General features: G+C 48.1%; 1 protein-coding gene across 8 annotated transcripts in view; it reads right to left on the bottom strand.

Moving 5' to 3' along the window:
* Window positions 1–13,732, bottom strand: part of rbbp8 (retinoblastoma binding protein 8) — a 204,554-nt gene that overhangs the window by 63,817 nt on the left and 127,005 nt on the right. For all 8 annotated transcript variants that reach the window (XM_038809731.1, XM_038809738.1, XM_038809733.1 and 5 more), the window contains 4 exons: window positions 10,451–10,563; window positions 10,269–10,344; window positions 10,010–10,182; window positions 9,478–9,585 (listed from right to left, as the gene is read on the bottom strand). In XM_038809731.1, coding sequence (XP_038665659.1) covers window positions 9,478–9,585; window positions 10,010–10,182; window positions 10,269–10,344; window positions 10,451–10,563 — 470 coding nt within the window. The remainder of the gene's footprint in view (window positions 1–9,477; window positions 9,586–10,009; window positions 10,183–10,268; window positions 10,345–10,450; window positions 10,564–13,732) is intronic.

Below are 13,732 nucleotides of genomic sequence, written 5' to 3'. Positions count from 1 at the left end.
CACGCAGGCACGGGGAGAATGTGCAAACTCCACGCGGACAGTGACCCAGGGCCGGGATTCGAACCCGGGTCCTCAGCGCCGTAGGCAGCAATGCTAACCACTGTGCCACCGTGCCGCCCCATCCAAATACTTCTTAAACGTTATGAGGGTCTCTGCCTCCACCACCCATTCAGGCCGAGTTCCAGACTCCTACCACCCTCTGGGTGAAAAAGGTTGTGCCTCACGTCCCCTCTAAATCTCCTGCCTTTACCGTAAATCTATGCCCCGGTAATTGATCCTTCTACCACTGGGAAAAGTTCTTCCTGTCTACTGTATCAATGCCCCTCAATTTTATACATCTCAATCATGTGCCACCCCCACCCCACCCACCCCCAAGTCTCCTCTGCTCCAAGGAAAACAAACACAGTGTATCCAATGTAATAATAATCATCTATCTTCATAACTAAAATTTCTAGTCCAAGCAACATCCTGATAAATCTCCTCTGCACCCTTTCCAGTGCTATCACATCCCTCCCATCAGGTGGATTCCAGAACTGTTGCCAGCCTGTATATTGTAGCACCAATTTATTAATTCAATTTGGCATTTTAGGACTTGGATTCATAACCTTCAGATTTCAAGTCCAGTGTTATATAAACACTTGTTTATTATATCAATGAGGTAGTTAGATTATGTTCATAAAATTACAATGGTGTGTTCAAGGTCATATGCTATGCACAAAATAATATTATTGTACACTTCTTACAGTGGACTGTGGGAGGAAACCGAAGTACCCGGAGGAAACCCACGCAGACACGGTGGGAAACGTGCAGACTCCGCACAGACAGTCACCCAGCGTGGAATCAAACCTGGGACCCTGGTGCTGTGAAGCCACAGTGCTACCCACTTGTGCTAACGTGCTGCCCAACTTTAGGGTGTAATTTAAAAGCAAGGTTTGCAGGTAATTTCTTTGCTCTGTAACTTGTATGCAGGCATGTATACTAATACTCTGATCCAGTCTATTTTTCAGGGTGATCAAGAAAATTGCTCTGAAAGGTCATCAACCTCAATTCAACCTCAGGCTGGATTCTCCCAAAATGGGGCCATGTCCCCACGCCGGCACAAAAACACAGGCGTTGCACTCCCCAGTTTCCTGCAAATAATAAAAGGCGATTCACTTACATTCTGGAGTCTAGCAGGGACCCGAGGAGCTTAATGCGGCTTTGACTGCGGATACGGGGCCCCTGCAGGTCCGGTTCATGGACTCGGACCAACACCAATAACCTGCCCCCCCCCCCCCCCCCCCCCCCCGATCGGCTGCGCGCCCGAGGATCCTTCCGGCCTGATGGCTGCCCCGGCACTCAAGGCCCCCCCCACCAGTGCCCGATCCCCCAGCCCCCTACCAGGACAGCCGTGGATTGAGTCCACAGCCGCCGCGCGCGAGTTCTGACTGGCCATACCATATTAGTTCCACGCCGTCGGGAACTCGGACAGTCGAGAGCGGAGTTTCACTGAGTGGGCCCCTGTCAATTGCCCCCCCAGTCACAAGGCGTAAATCGTGGATCCGCAATTCTTTGGGGCCTGGAAAATCGCCAGAGCGGCGCCGGGCCCGATTCGGCGAGGAACACAATTTCGGCGTCGGGCGAAGGAGAACCCAGCACGAACACTTCTCTCTATAAATGCTGCCTGACTTGCTGAGCATTTCTGGCAATTTCTATTTTTATTGAAGTATTACAATGAAAAAAACCCAATCTGTTTTGTACATCACAAAAGGCAGACTGCCACCAATGCCAACAGCATAACTACAGCATGATATCACTGGGTACAAGTGAAAAGTAATTGAAGAAACCAACACTACGCCAAGACTCTGGGGTGAATCAAGAATTTTGCAGCACAGGCGGTGATCATTCAGTTCATTGTGTCTGTTAAGGTTTGTTTAAACAGACATGTACACCAGGTCCAACTTTGTCGTACTTTCCCAACAGTCCTTTAAAGCGCCCTTTGCCAGTATTTATCTACTTGCTGTTTAAAAGCTATTACGGATTCTGCTTCCAGTACTGTTTCTGGGAGAGTATGTGTTCACACCTTCCAATGTCACTATGAGGCATTCCATTGTAATGTAGGTGCATTTTAATACAGTAATTCATCACTAGCATTTCAAGGTAAATTGACCCTTACAGTGACCGGCCTTTTATATTTGTTCACATTTCTTGCAGTGCATTTCCAATAGAGAAAGCACCATAATGCAGTGAAACAATACTGGCTGATGAAAACAAATCACTACTTGCTTGCTTGCATGATTGGTAGGCACTGTTTTTTGAAATTTGTACTTTAATAAAAGTAAAAGCAAAACACTGCAGATGCTGGAGACATCAAATAAAAATAGGAAATGCCGACCCGCTATGCCCGACGTGATCTGGATAATGCCCTCGCTGGCCATGATCCAGATGAGAATATTAACTGAGTCATTAAGCTGATTTAATATGCAGTCTGTTCGACGCTGAAGTCTCCTGGCATTCACACGTGAAACCGGATTCCAGCGCACATTAAGTAGTATTGGTCTCCAAAAACAGAAACCGGACGTGATGGCCACGGTGAGGGGCTCAGAAGCCATTGGAGTCCCTGGGTGGTCAGGGACAGGGCTGTGCCAGAGTGCCGGTGCTCGGCAGCCAGGGTCAGTGCACAGATGCCATTTTGGCACTGGCAGGTTGCCAACTAGTAATCTCTAAGTGCCAGGTTGGCACTGCCACGATATGGGACCCGAGGGGTGCCGTGCCCTTGAAAAGTGGGTTGAAGAGGGGGCCTTAAAGATGGAGGGGTCCTCAACATCCCCACAGCCTTTTAGTGATGAGGGGGAGGGTTGAGAGTGCTCCCCATGTCTCCAGGAGGATCGCGATATCTTTGGGTGGGGATTGTGGGGGACCCTCAACCTAACTGTTAGGTGCTGTTAGGTGAATTGGACATTGTGAATTCACTCTCAAGTGTACCCGAACAGGCCCCGGAATGTGGCAACTAGGGTTTTTCACAGTAACTCCATTGCAGTGTCAATGAATGTGACAATAAAGATTATTATTATAACTTTGAGATCTGGGCACCCTTCAAAAATGGCACCTGATCTCTGAGGAGTCTGTCTTGCTGCCGTCTTTAGTTCCCCACTACAGAAAAATATTCTTTTTTTAAAAATAAATTTAGAGTACCCAATTCATTTTTTCTAATTAAGGGGCAATTTAGTATGGCCAATCAACCTACTCTGCACATCTTTGGGTTGTGGGAGCGAAACCCACGCAGATACGGGGAGAATGTGCAAATTCCACACGGACAGTGACCCAGAGCTAGGATCGAACCTGGGACCTCGACGCCGTGAGGCTGCAGGGCTAAAAGGAAAATATTCTAAGTGTGGGATTTTTTAGTGAGATTCTGCTCAAGCAGCAAAAAAAAAATGATTAGGTGTGGATGAATACCGATCAAGATCGCGCTCAAAGACCCAGTGGGGATCAACCGGGAAACCCACCCAAAATAACACATAGGGCTGGATTCTTCTACCCTGCCCGGAGCAAGAACGCATCGGGCGAGAGGCGGACAATGGAGAACTCGGTCGCCAGGCAGACACAGCCGGAGAATCCCGCCCTTAGTCATTTTTTGGGTGAATCCTTAATCTCTGGAATCAGTGGGGCACTGCTTTTAAATGCATCCCCTGTAGTTGTTCCAAGTCCAGTCAGGGGATGTCTCCCAGGAAGATGCACCAAGGTTTTCAGAGGGTGCCCTTCCCAAACTCATCAATGGTGTGGAGCGGAGGCGTGCCATCCTCTACTAACGTCCCGGAAGAAGTCTATCAACCAAGTACATCAGCCCAGCCTGGAGGCAGTAGGAGGCAGTAGCCACAATAGTGAGTGCCAGCTTTATGCATAAGAGGATGGGGCAACAGTGCCAGAAGATCAATTACCTTCTCCGTGAGGCCAGGGTAAGTTTGCCTCCTAATGTATACCCCTGAAACGCTTCACACCTCCATAACAATCTCTCTAAGCCACCTCACATTCCCTTGCAGGTCAGTCAGAACAGCACTTCTCACGATGCCCTCCCTTGCTCACACACCACATACCCCACCCCCGATAGATAATCTGCTCCTCACATCCCCACTCCAATTCACATCCCACGCATGCCAGACTTAATCACCACTTGACCTCAGTAAGAAGTCTTACAACACCAGGTTAAATTCCAACAGGTTTGTTTCAATCACTAGCTTTCGGAGCACTGCTCCTTCCTCAGGTGAATGAAGAGATATGTTCCAGAAACATATATAGACAAAGTCAAAGATGTCTATATACATAGGGCGCGATTCTCTGCTGCCCACGATGGGTCGGAGAATAGCTGGAGGGCATCCCCAACATTTTTCATGCCCTCCCGCTATTCTCCCCCCCTACGGCGGCCCCACGACACGAATCGCTGCTCGCCGTTTTTTACGGCGAACAGCGATTCTCCCCAGGCCGATGGGCCGAGTTCCCAGGCCTTTACGGCCGTTTTTACGGCAGCAAACACACCTGCTTGCTGCCGTCATAAAAACGGCCGCAACATGCCCGTACCACGGCCACGCCAAGGGGGGCATGGGCCCGTGATCGGTGGGCACCGAACGCAGGCAGTGCGTCCATAACGGACGCACTCTTTCTCCCTCTGCCGCCCCGCAGGATCAGTCCGCGGGGCGGCCGAGGGAGATGACGGCCCTGCGCATGCGCGGGTTGGAGCCGTCCAACCCGCGCATACGCTTTGACGTCATGACGCTTGGCGCGCGGACTTAGCGATGGTCGCTAAGGCCGCGATGCCATGCTTCACGGGGCCCCGCTGCTAGCCCCGCCCGGGGGGGGGAGAATCAGGTCCCGGGAGGGGGCGCGGAGGCTGCCGTGAAACACGGCCAGTTTCATGGCAGCCTTTACGATTCACCGCATTTGCGGAGAATCACGCCCATATTTCTTACTGTGCTCACCCTAGTCAAACGCCGGCATCTCCACATCATAACCACCTGACCTGGCAGGACTCCGCCGCCTACACTCTCCCCATCTATCTCATTGCAGAATAAACCTGAGCACAACTGGCTTGAGTGGGCACAGCCTGGCGGAGTTTTGCCTGAACCGAAAACCCTAACCCTCTTTGAGAAGAGAACCTTGAGTTGACAGTCAAGTAGCAGGACCACACCTGCGCAGAAGGCAAATTGGGTGTTTAGTAGTCAAAAGTGAGAACTGTCAAGATATGCAGTCATGGTGCAAGTCTCACATGAGTTAACTTTCTCCAATCATTTACCCCCACTGATGGACTAATGCCATCTCACTTCCCTAGGTCAGTCGGAAAAGCAGCCTGGACCATCCTCGCACCCTCTGGACATCACAGACACGAGCAGCACAGAGGGAGACAATTCAGAGACAAGCTTTGAGGAGACGTTACAGCTATCATCCACACTCTCTACCAGCGCATATAATTAGTAGGCAGGCTTCTGGGTCACTCATTGGTGAGCACCTCACAGCTGAAGATGTACAGCTGCTGTAAATCACGCTGGCATGGACAATCAAATTCAGTGTTGAGGGCTGGGAGGAGTGGGAGCGTGGGAAAGAGTCCCGAAGGGATGGCTCGCTATTGATATTCTTAAGAATTAAGATGAGGTTCCCGACCTTAAGCGGCGGATTTCTCATTTCGTAATTGCATCTCGTCGGAGAGAATAGAGTTTTCCAATTCTTGCCGAATTTTCTGCCCATGTTGCCGCTCTCACTGACGGCTAATGCAGGATCAAAATCACCCCAACGTTTCAAGTCCAATATGACTCTTTTTTGGAACTCCTTCTGTTCCTTTCTTCCCAGACAGTAGCCTATTGTTTGGATAGCTGTGGGTATTATCAATGCTTGGTTCAGTTTCAAATGCTAATAGGTTTCATCCCAGCAGGGGTTAGATTATATGCCAAGGGAAGGTTCCCCATACATAAGTGTAAATTTTGGGGTTGACGAGCCAGCCTCCATTTAGCCTGCTCGCCCCATTTTTATTTTTCCAGCGAGGACTCTTCAATTGGAATGAAATGGAATTTCCATGCGCAGATCCCACCTCAAGAGCTGCTGAAAATCGGAAGCTGGCAGGTGCAGTGGTCGCTACTAGTGCTGTAAATAGGCCAAGGATTTGGTGCCCAACGATGGACCCAGATATTTCGGCAAGTCTAGGATCCATGGGAGAGGGCAGAGGAAAGGTGGACATAGCAAGGCACAACTGTTTGAGGGCAAAGCTATCATTGACACAGTGAGCCTAGCAAGGAACCATCGCTACCCATCTATGAACAGCAGGGTTCAACCTGCTGGATTACTAACTGGACTTGGGCCTCTGCCGCCGCTCATTAAATCGAGAATGAGGCCCTTAATTGGGCGTTAATAAATGGTATGGAGAATTTGATTGGAAGGTGAGAGTTTTATTTTGTCCAAGGAATGTTTCCATTGATATTGAATCAAATAATCAAACGGTTGATGTGTGGAGGACATTTGGGGGCATATAGGGTGCATGGGCTGGTATGATGGAACAGGGAGCGCGGGGGGCGGGGGGGGGGGGGGGGGGGGGTGAAGCTTCTGTGGCCTTTAAACACTGTTGGGAGCTGGGATACTGCGTTGGTTAACTGAGCCAGGCCTTCCAACTGGCCTGCCTCTGCACCCACACTGCTCAAACACTTCAGTGTGACTCACAAACTGCAATGTGAATCTGACCGCAGTGTGAAAAAACATAAACGATGTATGAAGTCACACATGGGTGAGTGTGTAATTTTTGAACTGTAAAAATGTGCAGGTAGAGTTTTCCCAAGGCCAGAATAAGATTCAGATTTGACTAAAAAAAAAAGCACAGGCCTAGGGATGATCCACTAAGCTACAGGCCAAACAGCATAAATCAGTGATTGCAGAAAACAATCTTGAAAAGGGGATCACGTAATGCCTGGACAGGTATGGGTTGGTCGCAGGAAGAGTCAGTTTGCAGTAGTTATGGGAAGCACCTCTTGTCTGACACATTATTAGCATCCTTTGAGAAAATACCTGTTAACAATGGAAATTCTGTAAATTTGATCTATTTCATTTCAGCAAGGCTTTGTAACACAAGTAATTTGGCCACAAGGCATGAAAACATGGAATAGGAGGCCGACGTCTGAGATGAACTGACAATTGAGAAAGCCCATGATGGTGGAGGATGGAGCTGCATCAACACGATAAGGAGACACTAGCAAGCACAAAAGGGTACAATTCTGGGACCATTGCTGTTTATAGCATATTTAATTGATTTGGACCTAGGGACAGAAATAAAGACATGCAGTGGGCAGTAGGCCAGCCAAATACAAAAAGTGATCTGGTTGATGGGCAGCAAATAGCATTTTCTGTGGACAAATGCAAGAAAATGACACCAAGGAAGGAAACTAGAAGCAATATAAACAAAATGGCTCAAGGCTACCAGATCATGGGTGTTTGGAGGACACACCACTCAAACTAAGGTGTAATGCGAAGAAGCAGTGATATCTTGGGCTGTATAACCAAACAGAAAAATAAACTCCAGAATGTAAAGCCCAGTCTCCAGCAGGCATTGTTACAATTCTATAGCAAGTGGATAGAAAATATAGGTCAGGATTTTGCTGCCGAATGGTGACGTGGGCGCAAGACTCAAACAACGAGAATCTCAACGGCGAGATCTCCTTTATTGCTTTTCTCCACCACTCACCAGTGACTCTATTTAAACATAACTAGAGGGTTTCCCCACCGTATTGTCCCCCACAATAGGAAATTCCCTCCCTTGCTGACCTGACACCGGGTGAATGACCTGACACCGGGTGAATGAGGTTTACAACAGGTTTTTAAAAATGTGAAACAGGCAAAGGGAACCCGCAGGGGGGCACACAGGTATTTAGAGTCCTGGAAGGACGGTTGGAATAGGACACGGGGGTGGGGTGGGCGGGGAGATCCCATAATCCATGTTTTAGGGGTGGGGAGGTCCCTCCTTGCATGTGTGTACAGGGAGGGAGTCTCTGTGTATGTTGTCCGGGGGGCGGCGGGGGGGCTGGCTTTGCTTCTTTTTTTTAAATCGGAGATCGGGGCACACAATACAAGTGGCGCCCCAAACTCTGGATTCCCGATATTACTAGACTTTTCCAGCAACGCCTGCAGATTTTGTTTCCATCAATGCTGGATTACGTGGTGACAAAAGCCGTCTACGCAGTTGGCGAGCTTCATGCTGGCTTTCTCGCTTCAGCCAGAACATGGTGCAAAAATGGGAAAATTCTGCCCATTGTGTTTGTCTAATCATATTAGATGTAGGATGGGGCAGCACGGTCGCGCAGTGGTAGCACTGCAGTCTCACGGCGTTGAGGTCCCAGGTTCAATCCCGGCCCTGGGTCACTGTCCGTGTGGAGTTTGCACATTCTCCCCGTGTTTGCGTGGGTTTCACCCCCACAACCCAAAGATGTGCAGGGTAGGTGGATTGAACACACTAAATTGCCCCTAAATTGGAAAAAATGAATTGGGTACTCTAAATTTATTTTTAAAAATATTAGATGTAGGATCTTTAGTCAGCAAACTAGCAAGTTTTTAACCCATTGATCTGGATTGGATTTGAACCGCGGTATCAAAGAATGTGCAGTTCAAATCTCCTGGGGCTTCAGAATTTCAAATTTGAGTTACACGTTACATTGCAATGATTTCTCATGGGGGGGGGGGGAGGAGAGAATCCCACCCCGCCGCCGGATTCTCCGACACCGGTCTTTTGGTAGAATTGCGTCATGCCGGTCAGGGGCCGTTGGCAGCCCCCCCTCCCCCAACACACCGATTCTCTGCTCCGCGATGGGCCGAGTGGCCGCCCGCTTTCAGCCAGTCCCGCCGGTGTAAATCAAACCAGGTCCGTACCGGTGGGACCTTGCTCTGCAGAGTCCTCGGGGGGGGGGGGGGGGCAAGGCCCGCGATCGGGGCCCACCAATCCATGTGTGGGCCTGTGCCGTGGAGGCACTCTTTCCCTCCGCGCCAGCCGCTGTAACGGTCCGCCTTGGCCGGCGCGGAGTAGAACCTCCTTGCGCATGCACTGGGATGACGCCAGTACATGCTGGCGCTCCCGCGCATGCGCCAACTCGCGCCAACCGGCGGAGGCCCTTTGGCACCAGTTGGCGCGGCGCCAATCCCTTCGGCGCCGACCTAGCCCCTGAAGGTGTGGAGGATTCCGCACCTTCCAGGCGGCCCAATGCCGCAGTGGTTCACCCTACTCTTCGGTGCCAGTACGGTTCCTCCCCCCCCCCCCCCCCCCGCCGGTTAGGGGAGAATCTCGCCCAATGCTGTATTTGTCAACCATTCTTGGTAGTTGCAGTATTAAATAGCAAATTGTAGATTAATGGTCAGTCCATTTGTTAAGATAAACAAGGATTACTATTTTCAGAGCAAAATAATTTACAACTCAGCTGCCACTCTACATGTGTCAAATTAATTCACTTACTCATATGAGCAGGTTTTCAAACTTACTCTTTATTTGGGGTTGTTCAAGATCACAGGAGTCTGGAACTAGGATTTCTTCATTCTGTGTAGGTTGGGTTATTCCAGAGAAACGTGCCAATAACATTTTACATGTCTCTACACAATAACAAAACATCAGTTACACAAATAAACGTTACAGAACCCATAGTTCAGAACAGCTATTCGAGACTAAAGTAGGGCTATGATTGAAAATATTTCCTCAAACATACCAGAGGTACTTATTTGGTAAAGCTGAATCTTAAGAATTTTTAGTCAGAAGGTACAGATAGACATTACTGAATTACAAGTACTAATTCAGAATCACATTCCTCTCCAGTTACAGTGCATTTCTCTCTACCAATGCATATTACCCACCTGCTAAAATGTCTTACAAGTACAATTGATAAAAGATACCTCAACATTTATTTGGATAAATTATCAACATAATTTTAAAATGGAGGAAACTTCTAGTAATAATTGAAGATTATATTAAGTTTTAAGATATTGAGTAATATTAATGAATCACAAATCTTATCAATACCATCATCAGACTGCGACCCTGAAGGGTTTGCATGAACATGCTCTGCATAGCGAATATGCCGATTTTCCTTTTTCCTTCGCATTCTGCTAACTACAGAGGTGGATAGAGATAAAACCGGAGAATCCGGGATTATTCCATCATCATGATCTGCTGCTCCTGTCACTTCAGGCTCTCTAAATCCATAGAAATAAAAATCAGACAGGCCACAAAGTTTAAAAGCAAAGTGACACAAGATGAGCAACATACACACATGACTTACTTCAGTTGATGTTCGAGTGATTCAAGCTGATCACTAAGCTTTTTGTTTTCTTCCTGAAGGTTATTCTTTTCATTCACTATTAAATATAACAATGGAGATGGGTAGAAAAGTTAAGAAAAAGCTTTCTCATTTCAACAAAATATGCTCTCAGAAAATAAATCTTCTCCTAAATATTCACTCACTAAGTTCAGTAATAAGCTTTAGATTTTGTTGTCGAATATTTTCGAATTCCAGCTGCTTCTTCTTCATGTGTTCTTCTGTAACTGCACACCTGTCGCACAAGCCTGCTCGCAACCTGCAACAGAAATGCTTCCTGAGTATCAATAGATTTGGCTGTTATAATAATATATATTTCTTGACTTAAGTTCCTTATTTTCTTATATTTATCCAAGCTTATGTATGGTCTATATCCTATGTTAACAAGTGCAGTCCTTATTTTTGTTAATTAGAAATGTCTTATGAGGGAGAATGAATTGATTACTTGCAGTTAACTAAATATAGTGCTGAATTTGTCCAGTTCAAATCATAGAATCCCAACAGTGCAGAAGGAGGCTATTTGGCCCATTGAGTCTGCACTGATCCTCTGAAAGAGCACCTATCTAACACATCTTTGGACTGTGGGAGGAAACCGGTGCAGCTGGAAGAAATTCATGCAGACACAGGGCGAATGTGCAAACTCCACACAGACAGACCCAAGGCTGGAATTGAATTTGGGTCCCTGGTGCTGTGAGGGAGCAGGGCTAACCGCTGTGCTACCAATGAATGGCCTCCTTCTGCACTGTAAGGACTCAATGTATTTTAATTTGTGTTACATTGGAAGACAACCGTAAGATAACAGTTTGTTCATTTGGTTCCCTCCACAGCTTAGTTGTGAGGTCAGTTATTATGCTAAAGGTATGCACAGAGCAGACTGCAGGCACCATCATATTGGAGGGCTGAACAGTCACATTGGACCAATCATACACATCTCCACTGAAAGAGACCCAAAAACTGTATTTTCAGTTTGGTTGAGTCGTAAACAAAAAAAATATTTTATGAACATAGATAAAAGTATTTAGTATTTGCTAAATTACATTTTACAAAACATTAGCTAAATACTTCTTGCTGAGCAAACATTTGTATAGTTTACAGCCCCAATACACATCCAATCAACTGTGGGTGTATGGTAGCTGGTTCAAGTGTTACACCAGTGACTTCAGCACAAAAATCTAGGTTGACACAAGTGTAGTGTTTGTGAAACTTTTTTCCTGGGACCCACTCTTACCAACTGTCCGACCTTCAGGACACACGCCGGCTGACCTTCACAACACATCATTTTCACTTACCTTTAATGCGACAGGTGAGCCTGCTTGGTCCTCACGATGTCGCTCCAATCAGTTTCACACGCCAATGCGCATACAGGTGCAGAGTTCAGCTGGTTATTTTGCGCTATCTTCATCTTTGTGAGGGCGGAGAATCCAACCACGTGCATGAGGTTGTTGTGAAGGGCAATTACATGTAGTAGTTTGGGCTTTCTACTCGCACTGGATAAACTTTTGATGACTTCTGGAAAGCATCTATTTCTTCACAGTGCCGAAAGCAATCATCATCCTTCCCTTGCAATTTGAGGTTCAGTTCATTTAGAATTGAAAAGATGTCTGTGAGGCAAGACATAGGTAGCATCCAAGTTTCATCACCAAATGAATCAGCCGGGGGACAGTTTCTCAAGGAAGAAAGCGTGGATTTCATACTCAATTCGTCAATTCTGACAAGCACCCGACACCTTGACAGCCAACGTACCTCTGTGTGGGACAATAAATTAATACTTGGACCCCATATCGGAACACAGAACCTCAAAAGGCCTGGGGCGGAATTCTCCGACCCTCCAGGGGGTCGGAGAATCGCCCGAGGCCGGCGCCAATCCCGCCCCCACCGTGTCCTGAATTCTCTGCCCCCCCCCCCGAGATTCGGCGGGGATGGGAATCGCGCCGGTCAGCGGGCCCCCCATGGCGATTCTCTGGCCCACGAGGGGCCGAAGTCTCGCTGCTGACAGGCCTTTCCCGTCGGCGTGGTTTAAACCACCTCTGGTACCGGCGGGATTAGCGGCACGGGCGGGCTCCGGGGGGGGGAGACCATCTGACCCCGGGGGGTGCCCCCACGGTGGCCTGGCCCGCGATCGGGGCCCACCGATTGGCGGGCGGGCCTGTGCCGTGGGGGCACTCTTTTTCATCCGTCCCCGCCATGGCCTTCACCATGGCGGGAGTGGAAGAGACCCCCTCCCTTGTGCATGCACCAGTATGATGTCAACAGCCGCTGACGCTCCGGCGCATGCGCCGACTTCCGCCGGCCAGCGAAGGCTTTTCGGCCCTGGCTGGCAGGGCGCCAAAGGCCGTTCGCGGCGGCCGGCAGAGCGGGAACCACTCTGGCGTGGGCCTAGCCCCAAAGGTGCGGAATTCTCCGCACCTTTGGGGAGGCCTGACGCCGGAGTGGTTCACGCCACTCCATCCCGCCGGGACCCCCCGCCCCGCCGGCTAGGGGAGAATCCCAGCCCTGGTACTGAATGTACTGCATTTAATGAAATTCACAACTTTCACAATACCTTTCAATACCACTTCAAGGTCGGACGGAATTCCTTTCCATGTCAGTGCCTCACGGTGAATAAAACGATGATTCTAAACAATATCCTGACCAGCTGCTTCTTTAATCCTTATTATAATGCCGCCGTTTTTCCCAGTTATGCTGGCTGCCCCATCGCTTGTGATTCCTCTGCAATGAACCCAGTCAAGCCCACACTTTCTAACCACATAACTATTCAATGCTTCAAAAATTTCTGCGCCAGTCGTGTTGGTTGGCAATGTCAGGCATCACAGCAAATCCTCAACAAATTCCTTGTGCCAAACATACTTAATGTAAACTAGCAAGTTTGCACAATCTGAAACATCTGTACTTTCATCCAATTGTAATGGGAACATCTGTGTTGACTTTAGATGAGAAATACGCTAGGCTTCTAAATTCTCAGCAATATCACGAATTTAGCGAGCCACTTTGTTATCACCAAGTGGGATGCATTTCACTTTTTCAGCTGACTTCTCACCTAAGACTGTACAAGCCATGTCTAATGCTGCAGGGAGAATTAATCTTTGCTACAATGTGGGGCATTTTCTCATTCGCTACAAGGTAAACTACCAAGTAAGAAGCTAAGTGTGCTTTGTCAGTAGTGTAACATTTCTGCTAAGGACTTCAGCTGACGATTTAAGTTCTCGCTGCATCCTTTGAAAAAATTCAGGGTTTGTCCTCAAACTGCCTTTGAAGTTTTGAATTTTCATTTTCCAGTACGTCACTACATATAACTCACATGCGCTTTGCATGCCGATTTGTATTGGCACAATTAACAAAGCCATACTTCCAAGAAATCATCTTTATACTGCTTTGTTCCCAATTTCGACTTCAGTTTCTTCTTAATGGGTTGTTCGCCAGAGGCCCTG

This window comes from Scyliorhinus canicula, chromosome 10, assembly GCF_902713615.1.
Source record: "Scyliorhinus canicula chromosome 10, sScyCan1.1, whole genome shotgun sequence".
NCBI classification, from domain to species: Eukaryota; Metazoa; Chordata; class Chondrichthyes; order Carcharhiniformes; family Scyliorhinidae; genus Scyliorhinus; species Scyliorhinus canicula.
Note: the sequence above shows the minus strand (reverse complement) of the source record. Positions and strands in the feature narration are given on the sequence as shown.